The sequence below is a fragment of the Gobius niger genome, assembly GCF_951799975.1.
Source record: "Gobius niger genome assembly, chromosome: 5".
NCBI lineage: Eukaryota > Metazoa > Chordata > Actinopteri > Gobiiformes > Gobiidae > Gobius > Gobius niger.
Genome location: NC_136856.1, coordinates 23080659 through 23103236, shown reverse-complemented (window position 1 = coordinate 23103236; position 22578 = coordinate 23080659). Strand labels below are relative to the sequence as shown.

The 22578-nt window shown below is 39.3% G+C and overlaps 1 protein-coding gene across 5 annotated transcripts in view; it reads right to left on the bottom strand.

Annotated features, from left to right (window-relative positions):
• Positions 1-11643, bottom strand: part of diaph2 (diaphanous-related formin 2) — a 373093-nt gene extending 361450 nt beyond the window's left edge. For 3 of the 5 annotated variants that reach the window (XM_079556323.1, XM_079556319.1, XM_079556321.1), the window contains exons 1-5: positions 11583-11643; positions 11042-11111; positions 10607-10947; positions 4777-4809; positions 2865-3041 (exon numbers count right to left, since the gene is read on the bottom strand). In XM_079556323.1, coding sequence (XP_079412449.1) covers positions 2865-3041; positions 4777-4809; positions 10607-10690 — 294 coding nt within the window. In that variant the 5' untranslated portion in view covers positions 10691-10947; positions 11042-11111; positions 11583-11643. The remainder of the gene's footprint in view (positions 1-2864; positions 3042-4776; positions 4810-10606; positions 10948-11041; positions 11112-11582) is intronic. The other 2 variants (XM_079556322.1, XM_079556320.1) reach the window with 2 other exon arrangements.
• Between the last annotated feature and the right edge of the window lie 10935 nt (positions 11644-22578).

Here is a 22578-nt window from a genome sequence, read left to right as displayed (position 1 = left end):
TCAGAACATTCCCACACAACAGAGGTTATCTTACCTCATTGCATATTCTTTTTCGACTGGGCTGGCTAATATCACTTAGATTAATTTCACATGCTAAAGGCTAATTCACACTTCACAATACGCAAGAAGTTCTTGTTCTTGCACCCTGAGCTGCAGAACAAAATGAAGTCACTTTTGCCTTGTCGCCATGGAACTGATGGTCATCAGCTACAAAACGTTTCCATGGCAAAAGAAAAATCGCACATTCAAGCTGTTTACCTCTTAAGACATGCCACTAGAACAGGTACGCACATCTATCCAGCAGAAAAGCGTATGTTTCAATAGCTGGCTTTAAAAATCCTAGAGAGACCTCATTTAGCCTCGCCCCCCACTGACAGGGCGTCTGCTGGTATATTCCCGCATCTCTTTGATGACCTTGCCTTAATAGTTCAGTCGCTATTTTAGAGCTACACATTGCGATTAATAAACCACTTTCTGGAAGCGAGGGGGAAAAAAACGATTTTCTTCAAGTCATTAATGCACAGCTGGCGGTCCAACTAATATGGCATGGGCTGTCCCTTCATTTGAACCCAGCGAGACATCTGAGGCCATAACATAGGCTTCATCAAAACAATCGATAACTTCAAAGATGGGAAGACAAACAGCAACTCTGTGTGTAATATGACAGCAAACGAGCCAACTAAAAAAATGTGGACAAACTATAGGAACAAAAAAAAAGGACAGCACTGATGTCATTTGACACTGTGCCACATCAAAGCGCTAAAGTTTACGAGAGCAGAGAAATACTTACAGTGAGCTCATGACGTATCCATAGTATGAATAGAGGTTCATGTATTATATTTAATTCTGACACTGAAAATAATGTGTTTTTCCATAACAAATCAACACTCAAGCTTAAATATCGAGGGTGCCCATTTATGAGCATGGGGCAATAAATGGAATATACCACCAAACATCATCTAAACCAGACTTAATACAAAGTCAATTATGTTGCAGCCCCCGACCAACACTGGGTTTGCATTTTTGGCCCCCCAGTCCAAATGAGTTTGAGACCCCTGATCTAAACCTTTATGATTGTGAAGGCTCTCAGTCATCCAGGTAGTATTAATGAAGTGAAGCTTTAAATTGTCAACTGGACTGAGTTGATAGAGTTGAGGACGTTTCGCTTCTATCGACAAAAGTTTCACTTTTATGGACAGAAAGTCTGATAAGTGTGCTTACTTGTGGTGGCCATACCGCCTTTGCTATGCCCGATCCCGTCAGATCTCCAAAGCTAAGCAGGGAAGGGCCTGGCAGGACTTTGATGGGAGACCCGAATGTAGTGTGAGTGAGTGGTTGGTGGTGGTGCCTGATGTGTGCCAACTGGTTGCCTCGATTACCACCACCGAGTATGGAGTGAATAAATAATGCACGCAATTGTAAAGCGACATAAGACTAATGCATTATTATTATCATTCAGCTAGAGGTCTATCCATACCTTTGGCTTTTGCCTTCGTTACTGCTCTCAAACCATCTTTTCTCTTTAGCTAGACTTTTGTCCTCCCTCACACCAGTCTCAACAGGGGTGTCGGTCTGAGACACGCTTTGTCTCCTTTGTACAATGGAATTCTCCAATCAAGGGAAAAGCCTTCACACCTTTCATATTCTGCCCTAGCCCAGAGCAAAGATTTTGCTAATGAGTGAATGTGTCAACAAGTACAGCAGGTGGGGTGATGGCAGTCCGGAAAGTCTTGAATAGACGTGTAACTTGTGCTTGTGATACTTCCTGCCTACGAGCAAAGAAGCAAAATGTCCTCCACTCAATCAGCTCAGTCCAGTTGACGATTTAAACAATGAAAGTGCAAAAGGAGCACCACACCACCAGTGTTAATTTTGACAACATATTTAAATGTAGTTTAAGTCAGACTTTTTTTGACAAAAATATAACTTAATTTAGTCAGTTTAGACTTTTCCTTTGGCGGCAGTTTGGATGATTTTAGTCTCTTTTTTTTGTTTTTTTTCGTTTTTATTTAGTCTTATCTTAGTTGAAGAATTTTATTTTATTTTATTTTAGTCTCATGAAAAACATTTAATTCAGTTTGAGTTAAATTTTAGTCTGAAAAAATATTACTTTGACTAAAATTATGACGAAATATTTTAGTTGACGAAATTAACATTGAGCACCACTGACTCAGGGTCTGCAGTTGTTGTAAAGTCTGAACACTCATCACCATGTTTTTCTTTTCTCATATTTTTCTAAATGTCGTTTTCGATCAAATAAAAACAATTACATAGGTGTCTAAAGTTTTTCTTATTAGCCTGATTATTCCCCCTTAACCTGAGTGTCAGGGCCTGTCAAGTGTCAGAGGCAAACATGGCTGCGTCGTCCATCACTGAGCAAATTGCGGTTGCCTGGGTTTTAATGTCATGCTGCTCTGAGCACAAACATAGTAATAGAGAGGTGAGGCGAGTGACAGGGATGAGCACTCAGGCAAGAAAACGCGGCGCACTGTGCTGATGAGAACCAGGGCTATCGGTCGCACTACTCGGGCCCAGCCAATATAGACCATTGTGTGGGAGCAAAGGCGAGACAGACACCATAGCACCCATATACTCAAATACATTACCCACAATAGCTCACACACGGCCTATGCCATGGAGTCACCGTAATTCTGCCACTCCACTTCAAAGACATGGGTATTGAGGCTTTTTTGTTACATTTCATTCCATTGGAACGAAGGGAAAATAAATGCATTTCAATGAAGACGGCTTTGACCTCAGAGTGATCAGGGTTACAACCTTGAGGTGAGGTCGATTAGAGATATACAGTAGGAGAGCTAAACAAACAGCACTTTTGCCAAGCATGACAGAAAGACGGCGCTCACCATCATCTTCTCAAAGAGGTCAATGATTTCCTTTTCGGAGAGGTTCATGGAGCGGTCGTCAAAGAGCGGCTGGGGCAGCGGCAGCTCGACCTGAGTGGGGAGGGGGTCTGTGGGGTGCTGGATGAGAGGCTTCTCCTTCTTCATCCCCTGCTTTCTGAAACTCGTAATGCGGTCACGCTGAAACACAACACAGCAGAGTTGGAGAAAATAAGTCAGGTTCAAGCGAAGGCCGCCCTTAAGAGGCCAGAGCTATTTCCAGTTTAATGTACAGAGAACTGTGTGTGATGTTGTTTCTATAAGAGAAAAATAAATACAACTGTCGAAATGAGAGTAGAAACAGAAAACCTTGGATTGGTTTGGTTGCTCTGTATGTGCATTGGTTAGGTGTATAGACGATTGCTCCGATACAAAACAGTTGCGACATTCACTGTAAATGAGTACATAAAGAATTTTGCAATTAGACATTAATAAAGGAATTGAAACGGATTAGATACACTCAAGTGGGGGTGACATTGGTTTCTGACTTCCTAAAAATATGTGCTGGTAAATGAGAAAAAGGCCATCTAAATATTATATGATAAATATGAATAAAACAGAATAAAACGGTGTGTTCACCAAATACTCACCAACATTGTCACAGCAGAACAACACGTCATTTGGTTAACAACACACTCATAATTCATCTGTTCTATGTTAAAGTTAGTCCACACTAGTCTAGTTCAATCAGGGGCAAAATAACCAAGCAAAGCATGCAACACATCAATGTTAGTTCTGTTAAGTACGTTTGTTAGTGGTCGTCATGCCGATGAACACATGTGCAGGAAGACGTAAGTGTGTCGGTGGGATGATGGCAGTCAGTGTGACAAAAAAGACAGCATGTGAATGGATCAAACGGTCCAATAGCGGTGAGAAGCACACACTATTGCTCTAATCATGTTGACATTTCATCTACATGGCTTTTAAGGGTATTAAAAAGGCCCCAGGTGGTAGCATTTCCTCCTAAGTGCTGATGTTATTGCAAACTAAATGATCTATGTGTTGTTTTCTGCAGCCGAGATGCTATGGGCTACACGTTATAACAATTATAAATTAGAATTTGCGTTTGATCACTATTGCTTGACATTAACACTATTCAACGAGCCAAAAGCTGTAAGCTGTCTACTTTTACGAGGACGTTAGCAACATTTGTATTAATAAGGGACTTTGGCCGTTAATGTTTGATTTATATCTCAAATAGAAATTTAAAATATTTGTGCTGTCATTGTGAGGCAGGATTCATATCGCAAGAAGCCGCAATAGATAAATAGACATTCCTTGAAGATTTCACAAGGTTTTTTGGTCACTCAACCTAAAATTAAAATGCATGTTTTGTTCCTGATTCAATCTTTTTTGACATCTTGTTTTGACACACAGAAGAAAAAACAAATAACTTTGGAAACCTGAAAGAAAATATTGCAATCATATTGTTAATGCAATATCCAGGACAGCGATCAAAATTTGGCAGTTCTCATATCATGCAGCACTACATTTGAGGAAGTGCTACATTTCTGCTGCTCCATTTGAGCGTAGTAAAAAAGGAGAAAAGAAAGGAAATTTAAATATTTATATATATCTATATATATATATTTGTACCATGGTTGATTAAATGTGATCAATCACAGGCGACATCAAATCAAAACACCTCTTTCCTTGAATAAAAACAGCCAAAATCATCTCAAAGCAAAAAATGTAATGTTAATTAGCACTAAATAAGAAAAAGACAATTTGATTTATAACATGACTAACATGTTATTGTAGCAGGTTAGTTGAAGTCATTTATTACTCTTTTGGCACGACCTGATCCATTCACATGTTCATGTTCCATGCAACAAAAGTTAAAAGGAAAAAAAAGTCACCAAAATGGACACCTTACCATGTCATCAGCCAATGTTTTTATGTGTATATTCTGTCGAAGGGAGGCACACAGTGAAAAGGGAGATCCAACAGAAACTGACAAGAACACAAAATGCACAGTACACATCCCACCTGAAGTGCCACATGTACATGTACCTTTTGGGATATTTCTAAATACAAAGTCATTTAAAGTAGTGAATTTGTTGCACAATACACTCTTGATAAGAGGTGGAAGAATGGGGACAGCAGTGTTTTAATTTCAGTGACATTACTTTGAATGGTATGGCACTAGAAAACATTGACCTCATTTAGAGCCAGCCAACAATTAGAACAATTATTAGATGCAAGTGTGCCCTTAAGGAACCTGTGGTCATTTCTATTTGCCCTTCAAGCCAGGTTTGCCTTCAAGGCATGATGTCACATGAAGACTATGAATAGTTTGGGTTACAGTCATGCAGAGGGCTGGGGAAGTGTTGGTTATGTGGAGAAAAGTGGTTGAAAGTTTAGGAACTTCTCCTTATTTGATGTGTGTCACACCATCGAGTATATTGTGCAAGATCACTGGCTTATATTTAGCAAAAATGTACATGTGTGGGATGTGTCAAAACTCCCCAAAAATGCTGCTTAAATACAGAATTTTAGGTGTGTATGAAGAGACGAACACTTCATCCACAAATAAAACTAAAAGTAGACAGACACAGTACCACCAAACATGCATGTTAGTGAACCTGCATAATGAAACACCAGCATCCCTCCCAGACCTTGTGTTAAAAGCAGTGGTTTGGTAATAGGAGTGACTGCAAGAGCTTTCCAAGTTTTAGTTAATATCACCTTCTGACTTTCACTAAGTTCAATGTTGGAGTAATATTCACAATATGAGCTTCTTGACAGGCGAAATATGATGTTGAACTGAGTCTCAAATTGAGAGACACAATTAGAGACAGCACAGCCAAAGGCACCTGGCTCTGTGAGGTACTCTGTTCGGGCAGTTGAGATTGAGAACACACCTAGAATTTGTGCCATATGCTGTGGCACGAGGCAGTGAAGTCCTAATGAGCAGTGAGGCGTGGGGTGGTGCTGGCCATAAAACATGCCTCCAACCGAGGATTTCTAAACTATTCTAATCAGGAGAGCAGCAAACAGGCAGCATCAGACACACACCTCCCTGTGTGCAACGTGCATCTTCATCAACTGTCGCTCTGGGCAACGCTCACAAGCACAAACACTACACTCACTCTCAACTTTTGTCACTGGCGGATCAACAGTTGCTTTGAAGCCCAGAAAACTCACCATATGCAGCCGGCATGTGCTGCTTCCCAAATGTGTTTTCAACTCACAAAAACAAATATAGAATATTCATTGAGACCAAGTTTCAGGAATTTTCAACATTTACTTTTCTACACCCGTAATGACAAGCATTTGACCTGAGCTGCAACTTCTCCCATTTCTCACTCACATGTATCATTAAGCCCAGCATTCTCTGCTTTCTTCTCAAGCTGTGTGAAACAATAGCTAATTTTCAAATGAAGTACTTAGACATTTTCTAATCAATTTAACAACAATCAAACAACAGTTTGGTTAATTGCCTTGACTTGAGGGCCTTTCCCTGCCCATTATCTTCTCAACATTGCACCAACGCAATTTAACATCTAACAATTAAGCTTGTGTGTCCTGTGGGCTTTTGTTGCTTATTAAAGTGAGCTTTTTCATCATAATAAATGTTTATTACCATGCACATATTCCTCTAAATAATCTAATCAAATTAGCTCTGGGTCTCCCCTTAATCAAATATGATTATGACTCCATGCAGATCTTTAAAAAGGAACACTCCAAACAACATTACACCACTTCATGGTACATTAAGGCACATTTCTCACAACATGGGGATTTCAAGTAACAATTACTGCAATCATTTTTATTGTGATAATTTAGATCATATACATTTATTTAAGCCACTATAACACCAGCAGAACTGGGTTTATGACAAGCAAATACCAGCAGGTGGCACATGACATCAATTTTCAGTCCAATTTAGAAAAAGACCTGTGCTCATTTTAATGTTTACTTCCCCTCTCTAGAAATAGAAAGTCGGTTTATGCAACAATAATAACAGTAATCACACTTAAGTAGAAGGCCTCAGGATAAACTAGATACTCCATTCATTTAGACAGAGAATCGAAAACTCTCACAGAAAAGCTTCGGTCATCAGAACAAACCCTGCTACAAGATATTTTTGTTACAGTAACTTATGAAAAAGTTAAATCTAGGGACTGTGTTTTAACATTATGCATAAACAATAGATTCACATGGTAATACAACAGTCACCAAGAGAGATGGTAGTCCTCCACATATCTGTAAACTGAACAAAACTGAAGGAATTGGAGGTCATTATTACAGGAAAGCACTGCTGGTGTTTACACTGTCTACACGTCGAGTCGAAAAGGGGAAAGGGAATGACACAAAGGCAGCACAGTTTGAATGGCTGGCCATGTGATCAGTGCAAACTCACTCACTGCCCTCAGGTTATCTCTCACTCTGTTTACAGACAACTTCAGCTTTCGCCTCACAACATTAAACTGATATAAACTGATATCAAAAGAATTTGTAGCTTTTGTAGACAAAGGACTTAAGGTTATGGGAAACTCCTGTAAAACTGAGAGCTTACACAGATACAGCTCTTTCAAAAAATGGCAATTGCAGTAATGTGTTCTTTTGGATTTTGTGTGCTGTATGAGTGTGAGGGTTTGAGGAGGTATTGGACCTGTGTTGGCGAAGGTGGATGTGTGGATGGGTGACTGAAGTCATATAAAGGTGGGAGGGATACAGAACATGTTGCTATTTTAACTTTTGGCATATTATTACACTTTAGGTAGCTTTTATATCACTTTAAAATTGCAGTTATTATATTTGGAACTGTTAAAAGGCACTTATCTAAAACACTGCTATACCAGCGTCAAAGGCTGTCAAAAGAATTAAATAAATAAATAAACAAGCTTTGGGTTCAAGCTTTAGGCTAATGGAGAATTAGAGCTGCAGATAATCCTGTAAAAGTGGCTGTAGGCCCATTGTTTACATCTGCTTACACAGCGCTATCCAATCCACACCAACCACTCTAAAAGCTAAAGCTCTAAATATACTGTGGTGACAGACAAACTGTTTCATTTTTCTTTGGGATGGGCAGCCCATAGAAAATCATATCTGTAAATTATGAAACAGCATCATCCACAGTAACTCATATGTGAAGATATTTACATGTGTGATGAGGCTTTAGGACCATGCACTTAGTCTCTATTCTGTGACTAAAGCATTCTTCACCACTTCCTCTCTCCTGTTTCCTGAATGCCACAAAACCCTCACATGTGGTCCATTTCCTGCCTTGCTTTACAGAAGCTATTAGATTTACTTAATAACAAATTAACTGTATATTGTGGGAATATGACACTTCAGTTCTAAACGGGGAAGGATTGGGGAAACCGGTGGGACACAATCAAAGGTGTCTGACCTGACCACTTCTCTAAAACCACAGGTTACTTGACCCTTAACTTCCCAAATACAGTATCACAACTGAAAGGTCAATTACATATTTCTGTTGGTCTTTATAAATAAATTGCATTTAAAAATTATCAAAGCATGAAAGGCAAAGATCTTGAATAAAATCTTTGTTGAAATATAATATCTTATTGTAGACATGTATCCTGTAGCCACTCTTTCCCACGTCATTAATTTATTCAACTGAGTGGCTTTGTAGGAGTGAAGCAAAATGCAGTACTTTTATATTAAAAGCAATTCTTTTGAACATTACAAAGCCTTACTGAAACTAACCATACATGTAAATGTCCCAAATGAACCATGACAAACTATATGGACGGTCTCCCCTGCCCTCATTTCCATAGCAAATGAGATTAACTGATCAGTAAGTAGTAGAGTAGTCCACATTGCCCAAATTGAACCCTGAATTCACTTTCTGAAGCAAAATGTAAGCAAGTAGCAAGTGTAAGCAAGTTTTGACATTTGGAATCTTACAAAAAGCAGTGGTTTAAACATTAAGTGTGTTGTTTAACCAAACTATAGTTTAACTCCATTAATTAAATACTTTTATTATATTTCAGGATTTTCCCAGATAATAAAACAAGTTAATATGACAAAGTATAGTAGAACAATCTCATTTACAGTCTAAAAACTAAAAACACTGAGCTGTTTGTTAAATGTCCTTGCCTCTGTTACGTATCTACATCCTGGGTCCAACTGCCAAATAGTATGATGTAATCCTGTGAAGTGACTAGTAAAGCAAACATGTCCAGGGCTTCCCATCTCCAGACCGGTTTGTCTAAAACTTACAGCAGTCTGTCTGTCCTATACCACATACAGTCTTATTACTCTGCATGCTATTGCTGCTAGGGTGTGAATTTGTACCGACAGATTTTAATGAGGCACATGGTATACACTTTGCTAACCCACCCATATGCTTGAATCACCCACAAGGAATGCAAGCCTATAGCTCCATAAATGGTAAAAGTATTCATATTCACAACTGGAGCAAACTAGCATGAACAGAGAGTTTGAATACTTGGTCCTATGTTGCTTTTAACAAGTTTGCTAGAAAACCTGATGCTCAAGTGTACCCTGGACAGCTGAAAAGTTGAAATAAACAGAGGACATGCTCCCAGGCTCCACCCAGGGATGAATAATGACTTCCTCTCCCACTGCTGTGCTCAGATTTGTGCAATAGCCACACTGCAAGTACTTCCCAAGACCTATGTGCTTGGAGCATTGAGCAACAGAGGACATGCCTGGCACTGAAAACACTTTGGGGAACAAAAAGTTGGTCAGCTCAGCTAAGAACTGAGAGCTGTCTGTCAGGGTGTTTGGAACAGGATAAGCCAGAGTTGCCCTGCTGCTGTCTGGATATCTGTCTCAAAGCAGCACCCTCAAGTGGCTCTGTGATCACATCAGGTCCTTCCTGACTTATTATAATCAAGGATAATTTTGTTTGTATCCGAGGCTTTTCGTTTCCTTGTTTGTTAGCAACAACAGGAAAACAAGAACTGGACAGTGTAAACAATAAGTCAACAATCTAACTTCATGCTACGTCTTTGGAGGAATGTGACTCAAAAGTCTCATACACACATCTGTTATTATCAGCTGACAGCAGGTTGTGAACCTTACTGTCATTACTTTGCATAGCCAAATTTAAAGATGAGTAATGCATTCTCATATTGATGTTTGTTTAGAGAGTGCTTGCAAATTTTGCACCAATCCAATGATAGCAAGAATGGCACTCTATAATTCAAGATCCAATGATGATCTCATGTCTAAGTAATGGATCCATGCAGTAATAACTCAGTGATGTCTAAGTTATGCTGCTCAGAGAAAGTCGTTCACTAATTTCCAGTCAGAACACCACTGCTCTTAAGATTGTTCTGATAAGCAAGCACACACTTTACCAACTGCTTATGGGACATACACAACTGCCCAGCTGTCTAAAGGAGAGAATGTTGATATGATGCTTTGATGGGATAAACACATCATGTACTTACAGTAAGTGCTTTGAAAAGTAATGCACTCAGTGAAAATTGATCTCTTTTGCTCAATCTCTACAGCCATTACAAGCTTGTATCAGACGGCATTAAATAGTAATCACAACAAATCAATAACTATCAAGACCTTATCAAGGGGGGATGTGCTGCCTTGACAATATGTTTGGTAGTAACATGACCTTACTTGCATGCAATACAAACTTTAACTATGTAACAATCACAGTGTATGACACAGCTGTGACAGTGACGTGAACTGTAGTTGGATGTGCACACCTACTTCTATACAACTGTAAGAACACGGCAAATACGTACCAGTTTTTTGTTTTTACCCTCATCATCCCCAGACTTCTTTTTGGAGGGTTTGTTGGGGTCGTCCCCTCCACTGGCTTGATCCATTTTGGGGGGGAAAAATACTTCCAGAAGATGAAAACAGTAGACTGTGCAGTCGTCACAACTCCACAAGGACTGGTGTAATACAAGCACTGCGTCTCCAAATTAGGTCTTTTCTGAATCCATTCCGGTGAAAAGTACAAATGAAGCGTCCACTTGCTGTTGTTTCAGCGGTCAGAGAGGCAGCTTGGAGAGGTGTGGTAGTTTCCGTCCTGAGGACTCCCCTGCCCGGCTGTAGTAAGTCAGCTCACGCCGCGTTAATGCTTTATGAAAACAGAACAGCGGCATTAGAAACATTTCATTGGTCTCCCTGACATAGAGTCCAGGGTGTAAAGTTGCATAAATGTTTTTACTCACACGTGTGAAGAGCCTTATTCGTATGCAGAAAGCAGACATGTCCAGTCAAGACAGAACAGAAGTCTAAGAACTAACATAAAGGAAAAAAATCAGTTAATGCCGATTACAAGAAAAATGCACATGCATGCGCCAATATATGCTGACAATTAAGTATATATTATCCAAACCTGTGTTATAGAAGCGTAACTAACCAAAACCCTAGTAATGAACGAGTAAAGAGACACTTTGTTTAGCTAACACTAAACAGCGAGCAAATCTTGAGGATGGTGACAGGCCCCGCGTTTGACTTATGCTAAACAATTAACTACGATCAGTAACAGCTGTGTAATTGTGTAAAATCACCGTTTCTCACACTGCTTGGGATACTTTACACTGCTGTACATTTAGCAAAGCTACGCAAAAAAAGAGAACAACTAACGCGCAACAAAAAAATAATAACAAGCGCTTATTAGCCTGTCAGACACAGCAAATTAATAAAATAGCAAAGTGTAAAAAATAGCACAAGTAATATAATTTTTTGACAATTTTGTATTGTGCTTACCTTTGCAACCAAACATGAACTCCAGGCCCACTATCGTCCCGCCTACAGCCCTCTGATTGGTTTAGAAAGCACGTCCGGCTGGGGACGTCCTGCTGCTATTGGCTCGCTTCTCTGTCAATCTCGGTGTGCGCGTGTTGTCGGCACAGACCGGAGGAGGAGCAGTATGACGTAGGGGCCAGTCCGGCGTACTCACAGCGGACGGGATGGGGTGCAGTGCAGACCATGCAGACACGGGTGCAGACAGCTGGAAGGGTGATTTATGAAATAACAAAGGGCTAACGGCGGGCGGCCGGGCGGATATTGAGGCGGGCCAATAAGAGCTATGCATGGCAAATCGAAGTCATTTTCCCATTAGACTAAATGGACTATTAGTTGTTGTACAGCTAGTCTTCTATTCTACACTGCTTTGTGTATATATTGGAAGCTATTACTCCATGTATTTTAGGCGTAAGGTTATCAAAGACTTGAGGATCCCGGGTTTTTTCCACCCCGAACTTAACTTTTTTTTTTTTATATACACACACACACACACACACACACACACACACACACACACACACCCTCCCCACCCATTAGTCTGTAATGTTCGATACTAAGGCTAGGTGTCCCTTCAATTAAACACAAAAAACCCAAACAAAACCATCATACACCTACCCTTGTTCAAAGTCATGACCAGGTTAACCGAGAAACCAAGAAAACTGCATAACGTTAATACCATAAAAATGGGAGAAAGACCTACAGACAAATTTTGAAAAGAAGGAATGGACGTTATTGGTTAAAAATATGTTGGCTCCTATGAGAGATGCCAGATCCAAGTTGACTCAATTTAACATCTTTAATAGACTTTACTGGACACCAGTCAAGATGCATAGGGCTGGGTTGTCCAGTTCAAACCTGTGTTGGAGATGCAACCTCGAAAGCGGAACCTTAACCCATATGCTTTTCCTATGCTCTTACATTAAAATATTTTGGGGGAAAGTTATGGAGAAAATTAGCTCTACCTTAGGAGTGAGCATAGAGCCAACACCAACCTTATGCATCTTGAATAAGACAAATCCAACAAAAGAAATCCCATCTCAAAAGATAAATTGGCTGAAGGTTGCTCTTACAACAGCTAAGAGAGTGATCTTAAAATATTGGAAAAACCAGGAGATCCCCACATTTACGGAGTGGTTGATAACCCTTTCAGAAACTGCTTCCTATGAACGTTTAATTTATAAAATAAATGGAAACCTAGAAATATTCAATGACACATGGGAGCCTTTTCTTAAGCAGTTAGAGTAACACTAAACTGAATTGTGACAGGCGAGGGGGGTGGGTGGGAATTAGGGGAGGGGAGCACATAAGGGGATAAAATTGAAAATCACTTCATTTCGTCAGGGCAGCCCTTTTCTTCCTTATTTTGGTTATCTTCATCATTACTGTTGTTAACAACGCTACTGATACTTTTACCGTTACCTTCATCTGTCTCACGCATTATAGCCATCATAATGACCTACAGCATGTGTTTGTTTTAGGGATGCACCGGGTGTCGCAGAAGGTGGAGGCCATGGTGCGTCGCGGCATCGCTTGAGCATTTATCTGATCGAAATATCGAACTATTTATTTAATTATTTATTGCAAACTCAGCTAAAACAAAACAAAAAATAAACAGGGCTTAAAATATGTGTGGAATCTAGCTTGTTTTTCCGATTCAATCTTTGCTTTGACTGTTATTGTATTTTTGTTGTTGTGGTTATCTTCTCTTTTTTTTTTTCTCTTTTTTTTTTTTTTTTTTACGACACTTCTGCCCGCTGAAAAACTTGCAGTTTTTGTTTAAACAGAATGTAAAATGTATGCATTGCAAAATATTGTAATTGTAACATCGCCGCGGTACTGTTCGCCGTGACACCAATCACAGTGGCAACCTCGAGCAGCCTCAGTTTGTGGTTCGGATGCTTGCTTGTTGTCTGATGATGATGATGATGATGATGATGATGATGATGATGATGATGATGATGATGACGACTAGTATCATTGTATGTTAAAATTGCTGCCCTGCAATAGAAGTAAATAAATATAATATAAAAAAAAATAAAAAAAAGAAAATACCATAAAAATGACAGCTGCTGACCTTTTTGAATTACAGAGCAAACATGATTCATTCATACACTTCAGAAGTTTTCTAAATCAAAAATTATTCTGTGTCATGTTCACTATTATGGTAGAAATCCCAATATTGCAATTAAAATACTAATTATAACAGAATGACAGTATCTGCAATCCCAGAAATTAAAGCAAAAGCTATTAGTGCTGCTACTTGATTTAAAAAAAAACTAATGGACTTCAAATTAGACATGAAAGGTACCAGATCAATTTTAGATCAGATAACTTGCATATCTGTTGTCCTTAACATTGTATTATTTCTCATTTCAAGTAGTTTTCTAATCATCAGTATCAATTTTTACATTACATTTGTATTGGTTGAGTCACAAGCCTGTTGTTTCTTATTTTTCAGTTAGATTCTTCAGGATTTTTCTCTTTAGAAATACTTCCAGCCTATTCTAAAACGTCACAAACTTGTAACTCAGACTGTTTTGTTTTTGTTGTTTTCTTCAGCACAGTGGCAGAGTAGTTAAACCTTTCCTCCCTGGAAAGAACTTCATGAACTTTGTGTATGTAAATGGAATCACTTGGAAATGTGGATTGGAATCACTCTGAAATGTTATATATTTGAAAACTGGTTGTTCAAGTTATTAGATTAAATGTGTCAACATGACATATAATAAATCTTCCCTGCAACAAGAAGCAAATCTGTCAGGTCACGTTTTGTTTTAATAGATATTTTTACAGAGAAATTCTCCAACACTTATTTTGTCAGAAACAAATTGAATCTCTGTAAAGTTATCTTATGCATTTAGAACAGTGTAACCTGTCACAGTGATTTATACAGAGCATATTTTTCTTATTGTCATAAATCATATCTACAACAGCGCAATTGATGATGAGCAGAAGGAATTCCAGACTAAACAACATCACGAGATAAATGACTCAACCGAATTTTCATCTTTTTTTTTATTGCAACAGAGTGCATTGTTGTTGCATAAAACTTTTATGAAAGTTTCAATAAAGATAGTCTAAATCAAGTCATACCTATAAAAAAATATTTGTGTTGCAAAGTGCTGATGTATCTGAATTCAAGAGACAGCAGACATTCATAAGTCAGGCATGTAAAATGCTAATGTGGTGAAAATAATGAACTTTGCTTTACAAACAACCAAACAACTAACAACCTGAGGACACGGCAGCCAGTGGTTAGCGCTCGTGCTTAACAGCTAGAAGGTCCCGGGTTCAACTCCCACTGGATGGGGCCTTTGTGTGTCTCCTCGCGTCTGTGTAAGTTTCCCCTACCACTAAAACATGTACAATAGGCCACGATGAATGATGTGCGTGTGTGAATGTATGGTGGTGGTCAGAGGGACCGTTGGCACAGAAGTGTGCATGTCTGTGAAAAGCACTATATACAGTTGTACCAATAAGTTTACATACCCTGATGGATTTTTTGGATTTTTTTGGTTGCCATTTCACAAAGAATATGAATAAAAACACAAAAGTTTTTTTTTTTCCACTCATAGTCAGTGATGTTGTAAAGTGATTTATTGTGGAAAAAAATTTGTAAACTCAATTTAAATCACCATAACAAAATGAAATACCAAAATGACCTCAATGACAGCTTGGAGTCTTTTGTGGTAGTTGTGGAGAAGGTTCTATATATAATGTAATGGTAAAGCGGCCCGTTCTTCTTGGCAAAAAGCCTCCACTTCTCACAAAAGATTCCAAACTGTCATTGATGATAAAGGGGGAAATACACAGTATTAAGAACTGGGGTGTGTAAACTTTTCAAACGGGTCATTTTGGTATTTTATTTTGTTATGGTGATTTGAAATGAGTTCACACATTTTTTTCACAATAAATGAAGCCTAGTCGTTAATTCAACCTGGGAGACTACTGTCAGCATCACCTACCTCCAGCCAATGATCGCTTAAGAGAGGGCCACACCTCCACTTCAGCCAATCATCCCCCTTGGTCCCGCTTCTAAGCCCCAGCAATCATGGTCCATTCGCTTCCCAGCTGCGCTGCGACCCACCTCCACCCCATCTCCGCTTCTTCCGTCCACGGCTTCTACCTGCTGCATCTTCACGGGTCTCTATACCACCACCAGTGTCCAGGCTCCGGGGAAGACATCCCTAATTACAAGCTGTTCATCCATACAGACTTTCATACATCGATGTCTACCACCGTGGTCTGATCGCCAAAACTAATATACATGTCAATAAATCTTCCTAATCACTGCATTTGTCTGTTTGAGTCTATCCAGGTTGAAATTACTTCACTGACCATGAGGGGAAAAAAGGTTTTTGAGTTTTCACACATATTCTTTGAGAAATGGCCAAAAAAATATAATCCACCAGGGTGTGCAAACTTAGTGGCACAAACTTCTTCTTCTTCTTCTTCTTCTTCTTCTTCTTCTTCTTCTTCTTCTTCTTCTTCTTCTTCTTCTTCTTCTTCTTCTTCTTCTTCTTCTTCTTCTTCTTCTTCTTCTTCTTCTTAGACTTTATAACCCTAAAAGCAATGTGCTTCATAGAAGTCCCATTCACATACACATGAGATTGATTTTAAACAATTACTTTTATGACCATATTATTGTTTTGCATATCTTTCTGTTTTCTAACTTTGAGCCGGACATGCTTAAACTTAAAAAGGAGCATGCTTCCTTCGAAGATATAGCAATAGAGCTAAGGGGTGATTTTGAAAATAAAGTCAACGTCAGCAGAAATAAAACTGAAAAACATAATAGTGAAAAGCTCATAAAACAGGAAGCCCTATCTCTGCTCGTTTAGCGTCTTGTGTAAAGGCAAGTCCCTAAAGAGTCTACCTTCTTCTGGGGCAAGTTAAATGAAATGAAAAAGGGATACAGAGCTAGAGATAGCAGTCATTAAGGTATAAATGCAACCTCATAACAACGTTATGGAAGCACAATAAAAGCGCAATCACACGTCATGTACCCATTCTTCTAACAACATTCTCCAATGAAAGGTATCGCGGGAACACTAAACCAAATGAATGAGGTTATAAGCTGCACATTATTAGTGTAGGTTAAATGAGAAGGCAAGGTATTGTCTATTTTTGGTCTTCAAAAGTTGCCAAATTCTTCCCCACTGCTCTGATGGTGTGGAGCCGCAGTCAGGCGTAAGTGCTCTCTCGGAGAGGAAAAGGGCAGCTTTGGGAGAGGAAACACTAGCAGATCTCCCTGGTGGGAAGCTCCGTTCTTCTTTTTATAGATTTTGACAAAATACATTGACTCTCGATAAATCCTTCAAAAGTATCTCTTCCCAGTATGGAAGCGTTGAATAATGAGGGAAAAGTCCAAGTTAAAAGAGCCTAAAAGTTAGTCCTGCCAAAAAAAGATGATACATCAAAAAAAGTTTAGGTCTAGGGTTAATTGGTCACGAAGATATAGCTTTGGCGATATAAAACGTAGGAAACTGTGAATGGTGCTGAACAAATAATAAGCTGTTATGACACCTGCCACAGAGGGACAGAATTCTGAGGAGGTTAAACATGGCACACAGTCAATGAAGACGTTCAACATCAGAATGAGATGCTCCTTTAGAAATTGTTACAGAAAATTGTTAAAGAGCCCAACAGCCTACAATCCTTCAAGTAATTAAAATCACTGCACCCCTATACTGGGGTATAAAGTGATGCAGGTTTCGAAACAAAAGTTTGACCAGTTGTGTTGCTGTTTACATTATCATTGTAGTGCATTGATCTAAATGTAACCCTAGAGAGGTAGTAGCCTATAATAATGCGTACAGACCAGTTGACTATTTTTCATTTTACAGCAGTCATTTCAGTTTATTGATTATATTTGTTTACATTATGTGTCAGTGTATCACAAAGGGGACTCCAATGCCACTCCCTTAGGTCAAGCAGTCAAGTACCCCTAAACCTTTAACTATGGAGGAGCTTTGATGATTGTTTTGTGGCTTCACCGAAAACACTGCCATCTGCTTCACGTGTCTCACTCTCTCTTTTGATAGCCGTGTATGGTGATTTCAAACAGCACAGCAGCAGTCATATTATCTTCTAACCTGTGATGATCGCCATAAGGTTTTTAAAGCTTATCCAGACCAATTTACTTCACAACACACTGAAAGCTCACAGCCATTCTTGGTGACACAACAAGGTCTCCAGCAAAATAAAACTGCCCTTGACATGTGTGTGGTTTTGTTTGCAAGCAACTCACACATCTTCATTCACCTAATCTTTCCATGGGTTAAACGTCCACTGCAGTCATTTGGATCTGTTCTATATATGTTCCTTTTGAGTAATGGCATTACAGAAAGTACTGGCTGTCAACAATCCAACAATAATCACATCAAATAATGAGAATGATGATAAAGACACAGTGATAAATGTAAATAAAATCAGCTATGTTTAGTTTACACATTACATAGAATTGCACTGTACTGTGAACATATTTCTAAAACAGATGAATAACTGATTATAAAAATAAATATGTAGTGTATTTTAATATCTGTGATAGTACTCCCACAGGGGCAGTTTCCATCATCTTTCCTGATGCCTCACAACAGATCTAGTGTGTCGCCACTAAGTCCTATTCCATCCTTTTCATGACAAGGATGGAACTAACCAACCAATTATCCCAAAACCAGATAAAGACAAAGCAGTCCATGAAAAGCTACACAAAGAGTGACTGGAGAATCCCCCCTCAGGCTAGAAGAACCACCTGAGTGGTGCCGTCTTAATTGCAAGTTTGGACTAGGCCTATCAGCCAAGTGCCCATATCTTATTTTGTTTAATTAGAAGTAATTGCATTGAGCCAACATGTAGCATCACTTGTAATGTTTATTTATCTGGAGGGTGGGTTTTACAAGAAGTAACAAAGACAAATGAAAACGAAAGGCGTCTTCATGATCAGCACCATCTGTTTGTTTCAGAGTTGGATTTAAAAAAAAAAAAAAAAAAGTAATTGGGAGGCAGAGTGCGGCTAACCAACAGTGACATCTACAGGCTGATCAGAAAATATCAACAACGCAATGTTCTGTAACATCTGAGGGCAAAATAGCTACACAATTTACACATTTCTAATTTATTATTAAGGGCCACTGGATATCTGCTTATACTTCTGACAGCTAGCCTAAAGTACTAATGCGTACATATGGTGATATAATATGACAGACTAAAGAGCCATTTAGGATCAAATCTGCAAATCTGCAAGTCTGCAAGGTCAGCTGTGCAGGGAGCTACACAGCCGTCACATGATTTATGCGAATATAGATGTGTGCCTTATTTGCATATAACCTATATTCAAATGTAGAAAAAGTCATTTAAAGGCACAGCATTGCACTGTACATATCCCTCTTTGGAACGATTTCAAATGATCTCCAATTAAGCTGTGATCCGGGCCGAGAAAGCCACTTGTTACTTGCTCTGATCAGGTGCGTGCTGAAACCAGAGGACGGTGATTGGTAAATTGTGTCTCTAAGTGGCCCCCGCAGCCCGTCTTTGTTTTGTGCCGGCTAAGATACACATTATGTCCCGCAGATTGGAGGCCTCGCAGTTCCTTGCCGCCTATTCCCCCCCTACCACTAATAAAACATAGTCTACCCATTGCTACTCCTCACCCCCATACCATTTTGCGACTTTGGAGGGGAAGCAAACGAGAGGTCCTCAGTGTGAAATGGATGCGCAATCACGGAGTCCTTTTCCTTTTGACGGTTATTGCCAGCACACTTTTGGCTTTTCTTGGAGGCCACCATAAAGACGATAGGGGAAATGACAATGGGCAGGGCAGGCGCCGTGGAGTGGGAGCATTAAGCCGCAAGCAGCAGAACGGATAGCTTTGACACTATGGGATCTCTCAAATCGCCATGCTGGGCCACCTACATGGTGCGGCAATAAGCAACAAGACAGGCAGCATTTTTCATCACAGAAGGGGAGCTCGTTTGGCGACAATGGAGACAGACCCGGCGCGTCTTTGGCTGACACTTTGCTTGTAATGGGGATGTGAAGTGTTGTCAAGGAACAGCCTCACAGCAGTGGGACAAAGCTTTCATTAAGGCTTAAAATGAGCAGCATCACTATCGGAACATGTCTGGAGGGCATTTTAGTTCAGGTAAAGCAATGGTCAAAAATAAATGGGGCAATTCAATACTTGTTGCGGCATCAACACATACTATGTTTCAGACAAGACATCAAGGTAAGGTTTGTTAAGTATGCTGGCAAAAAAATTACATTGTACACATTAAGGAAAATATTTTACAACTAGAAAATGTTTCATTCCCTGTTTGAAAATGAGATCAGATAATGTACATAAATTAAACATTGTCACAAAAAAAAGATATAATCTTTTATTCGCTACTAACAAGGGTGTAGGTTATTCTAAGTCCTCTGTTATGAACAAATGAAGACGGAATGTAAGCACGTACGTTTTTAGTGCTTCTACACTAAGTGACACACAATCATGAAGTGAACCACAGTTTTCAGGTTTTTCCACAAATTCTCGATTGGATTTTGGTCTGGACACTTGGATATTTTTTGATTTTCAACCATTCCATTGTTGCCCTGGCCTCATCTGACCAAATCATGGTTCTCATGGTTTTCCTTTAAAAATGTCTTCTTCTTGCCACTCTGTCGTAAAGGTCATATTTGTGCAGTTTACGACTAATAGTTGTTCTGTGTACAGTTTCCCCCACTTGAGCTGCAGCTCTCCGCAGTTCATCCAGGGTCATCATAGGCTTCTTGGTAACAGCTCTGGTCAGTGCTCCCCTTGTTCGATCAGTAAGTTTCGGAGGACGGCCAGGTCTTGGTAGGTTTGCAGCGATGCCAAACTCTTTCCATTCCTGGATAGTGTTTTTAAAACTGTACTTTGAGAGAAGCTTTGGAAATCTTTCTATAACCTAACCCAGCTTTATACTTCTCTACAACTTTATTCCGGACCTGTCTGGTGTGTTCTTGGACTTGATGCTGTCTGCCACCGTTTTTCTTTACTGTGATATGCTCTTACCTGAGCTTAGACGAGATTATATTATGATATGTACCTCTCTGGTCTTTGTGTGCGCCCGTGGAGGAGTGTGGTAGCTTCCAACTTCACCCCCATTTGGAGCTATAGGAATACATTGGGAGAGGCTAAATGCTAACAACATCTTTGGTGCTTTTCGCATGACTGACAGGTACTTATCTAAGCTCAGGTAAGAACATATCTCATTGTGGGAAAACGGTGGCCTATTCCTTTAACAGACCATCACAGAGCAGCTGTATTTGAACTGACATTAGATTACACACAGGTAGACTCTATTTAGTCATTAGGACAACATGAGATCATTCAGAAATCATCAGGCAACTTCTCAAGGCAATTTGTTGCACTAAAAGGAGAGGGGTACGGATAGTTTTGCACATTACACTTTTCAGATTTTATTCATAAAAAAAGTTCAAAATCATGTATACATTTTCTTTCACTTCACGATTGTGTGTCACTTAGTGTGTGTCTTTCACATAAAATTTAAACTAAATATATTTATGTTTGTGGGCCATAGTAAGGCAAAATGTTGAAAAGTTAAAGGGGTACGGATACTTTTTCAACCCACCTGGGCCTACACTTTGATGCAACTAACTGACGCAAGTTATTTTAAATAATGATATGTCCCTGATCTCAGCAACTAATCAGAATCCCCTTTTGAAAAATCTGTTTCTCTCACCTGGCTTTGTCATCTTTTAAACTATCACTTTAACAGTTTTAATGAATCACGCCTCACCTTGTAACCATATGCACTGCTAAAGTGCTGAATAACAATCAGTACTTGGAACTGTGTGTTCTTGACTCCTTAGATGTAGCCTAATTGTATGTATTCTTAATTATTATAGTGTCACGAGACTCACGACAAGAAAAAGTCTTTATAACCATAAGTGCATTAGAGTAAGATGTCTTGCCTTGTGCATCGCAAAATAGCATTTCAGCTTAAAAAAAATAGCCTAGTAGCAACTATGTAGCAGCAATGTTTGCACACAGAACAGCATAAGAAACCTTCGAAGATGGGTATAAAACTGTGTTCTTCTGATAAAAACATACCAGCAAAAATATCTAAACATAAACAATATTTTTTTCATAAACAGAAAATATTAAGCATTTCAAGCAAATACCAACTCAGAAAACACAAAGTGCAGTGTAGAATTCCTCTCAACAGCATGTTACAAAACAAACACATGCAGCTTATTTTTACCCAGAGGCCGCCTTATAAATACCAGACATCTTTGGCATCTGCACTCTCTTTGTTGAATAATTGATAAACTGGTGAAACTATAAACATAGATTTACAGAAGCAGCGCTCTGTAAAACTTTCCGTGAGTGTCAAAAATAGTGCTTTCTTTTATTGACTTGTATGAGTCACGTAGTTCGGTTGCCAATGCTTTTTCCTCCTCTCACTGCAGGATTTCGTACTATAAAGAACGTGTACTAGCTGCTTTACACTTTTGAGTGTGAACAGTGCAAACATGGATCGGAAAGGTATCTGCATTTGCTAATTTCATAATGATGTGGGTTGTTTGGACACCAAAAAATACCTGAAATCATGCTTCATTGATAATTTGAATATAGCATTCACATACAGACAAAATGGACCTCCATAACAAGCAATATTTAGATTTATGATTTATCAACTTATTTCATTTTTACCGACTATCCGAGCCTTACTGTGCAGAATTTCCATGTTTGCATCTTCACAACATGCCTAATTGGTTAATCATCCAGTTAAGTAGTTTTATAAAAGTTTACGTAGAAAAATAGGTCCCCTCCGAGGTATAACTTGCACCAGCCTTGGCAACTACCTGGGCATGGAGGCGTAACTGCACTGTTGACAAGCCTCTCCTGGCATCACGTTGTTCAAGCACCCATTTGCAAACTCCTTCCTGTAGCTGTGGCCATCTAGCGCTC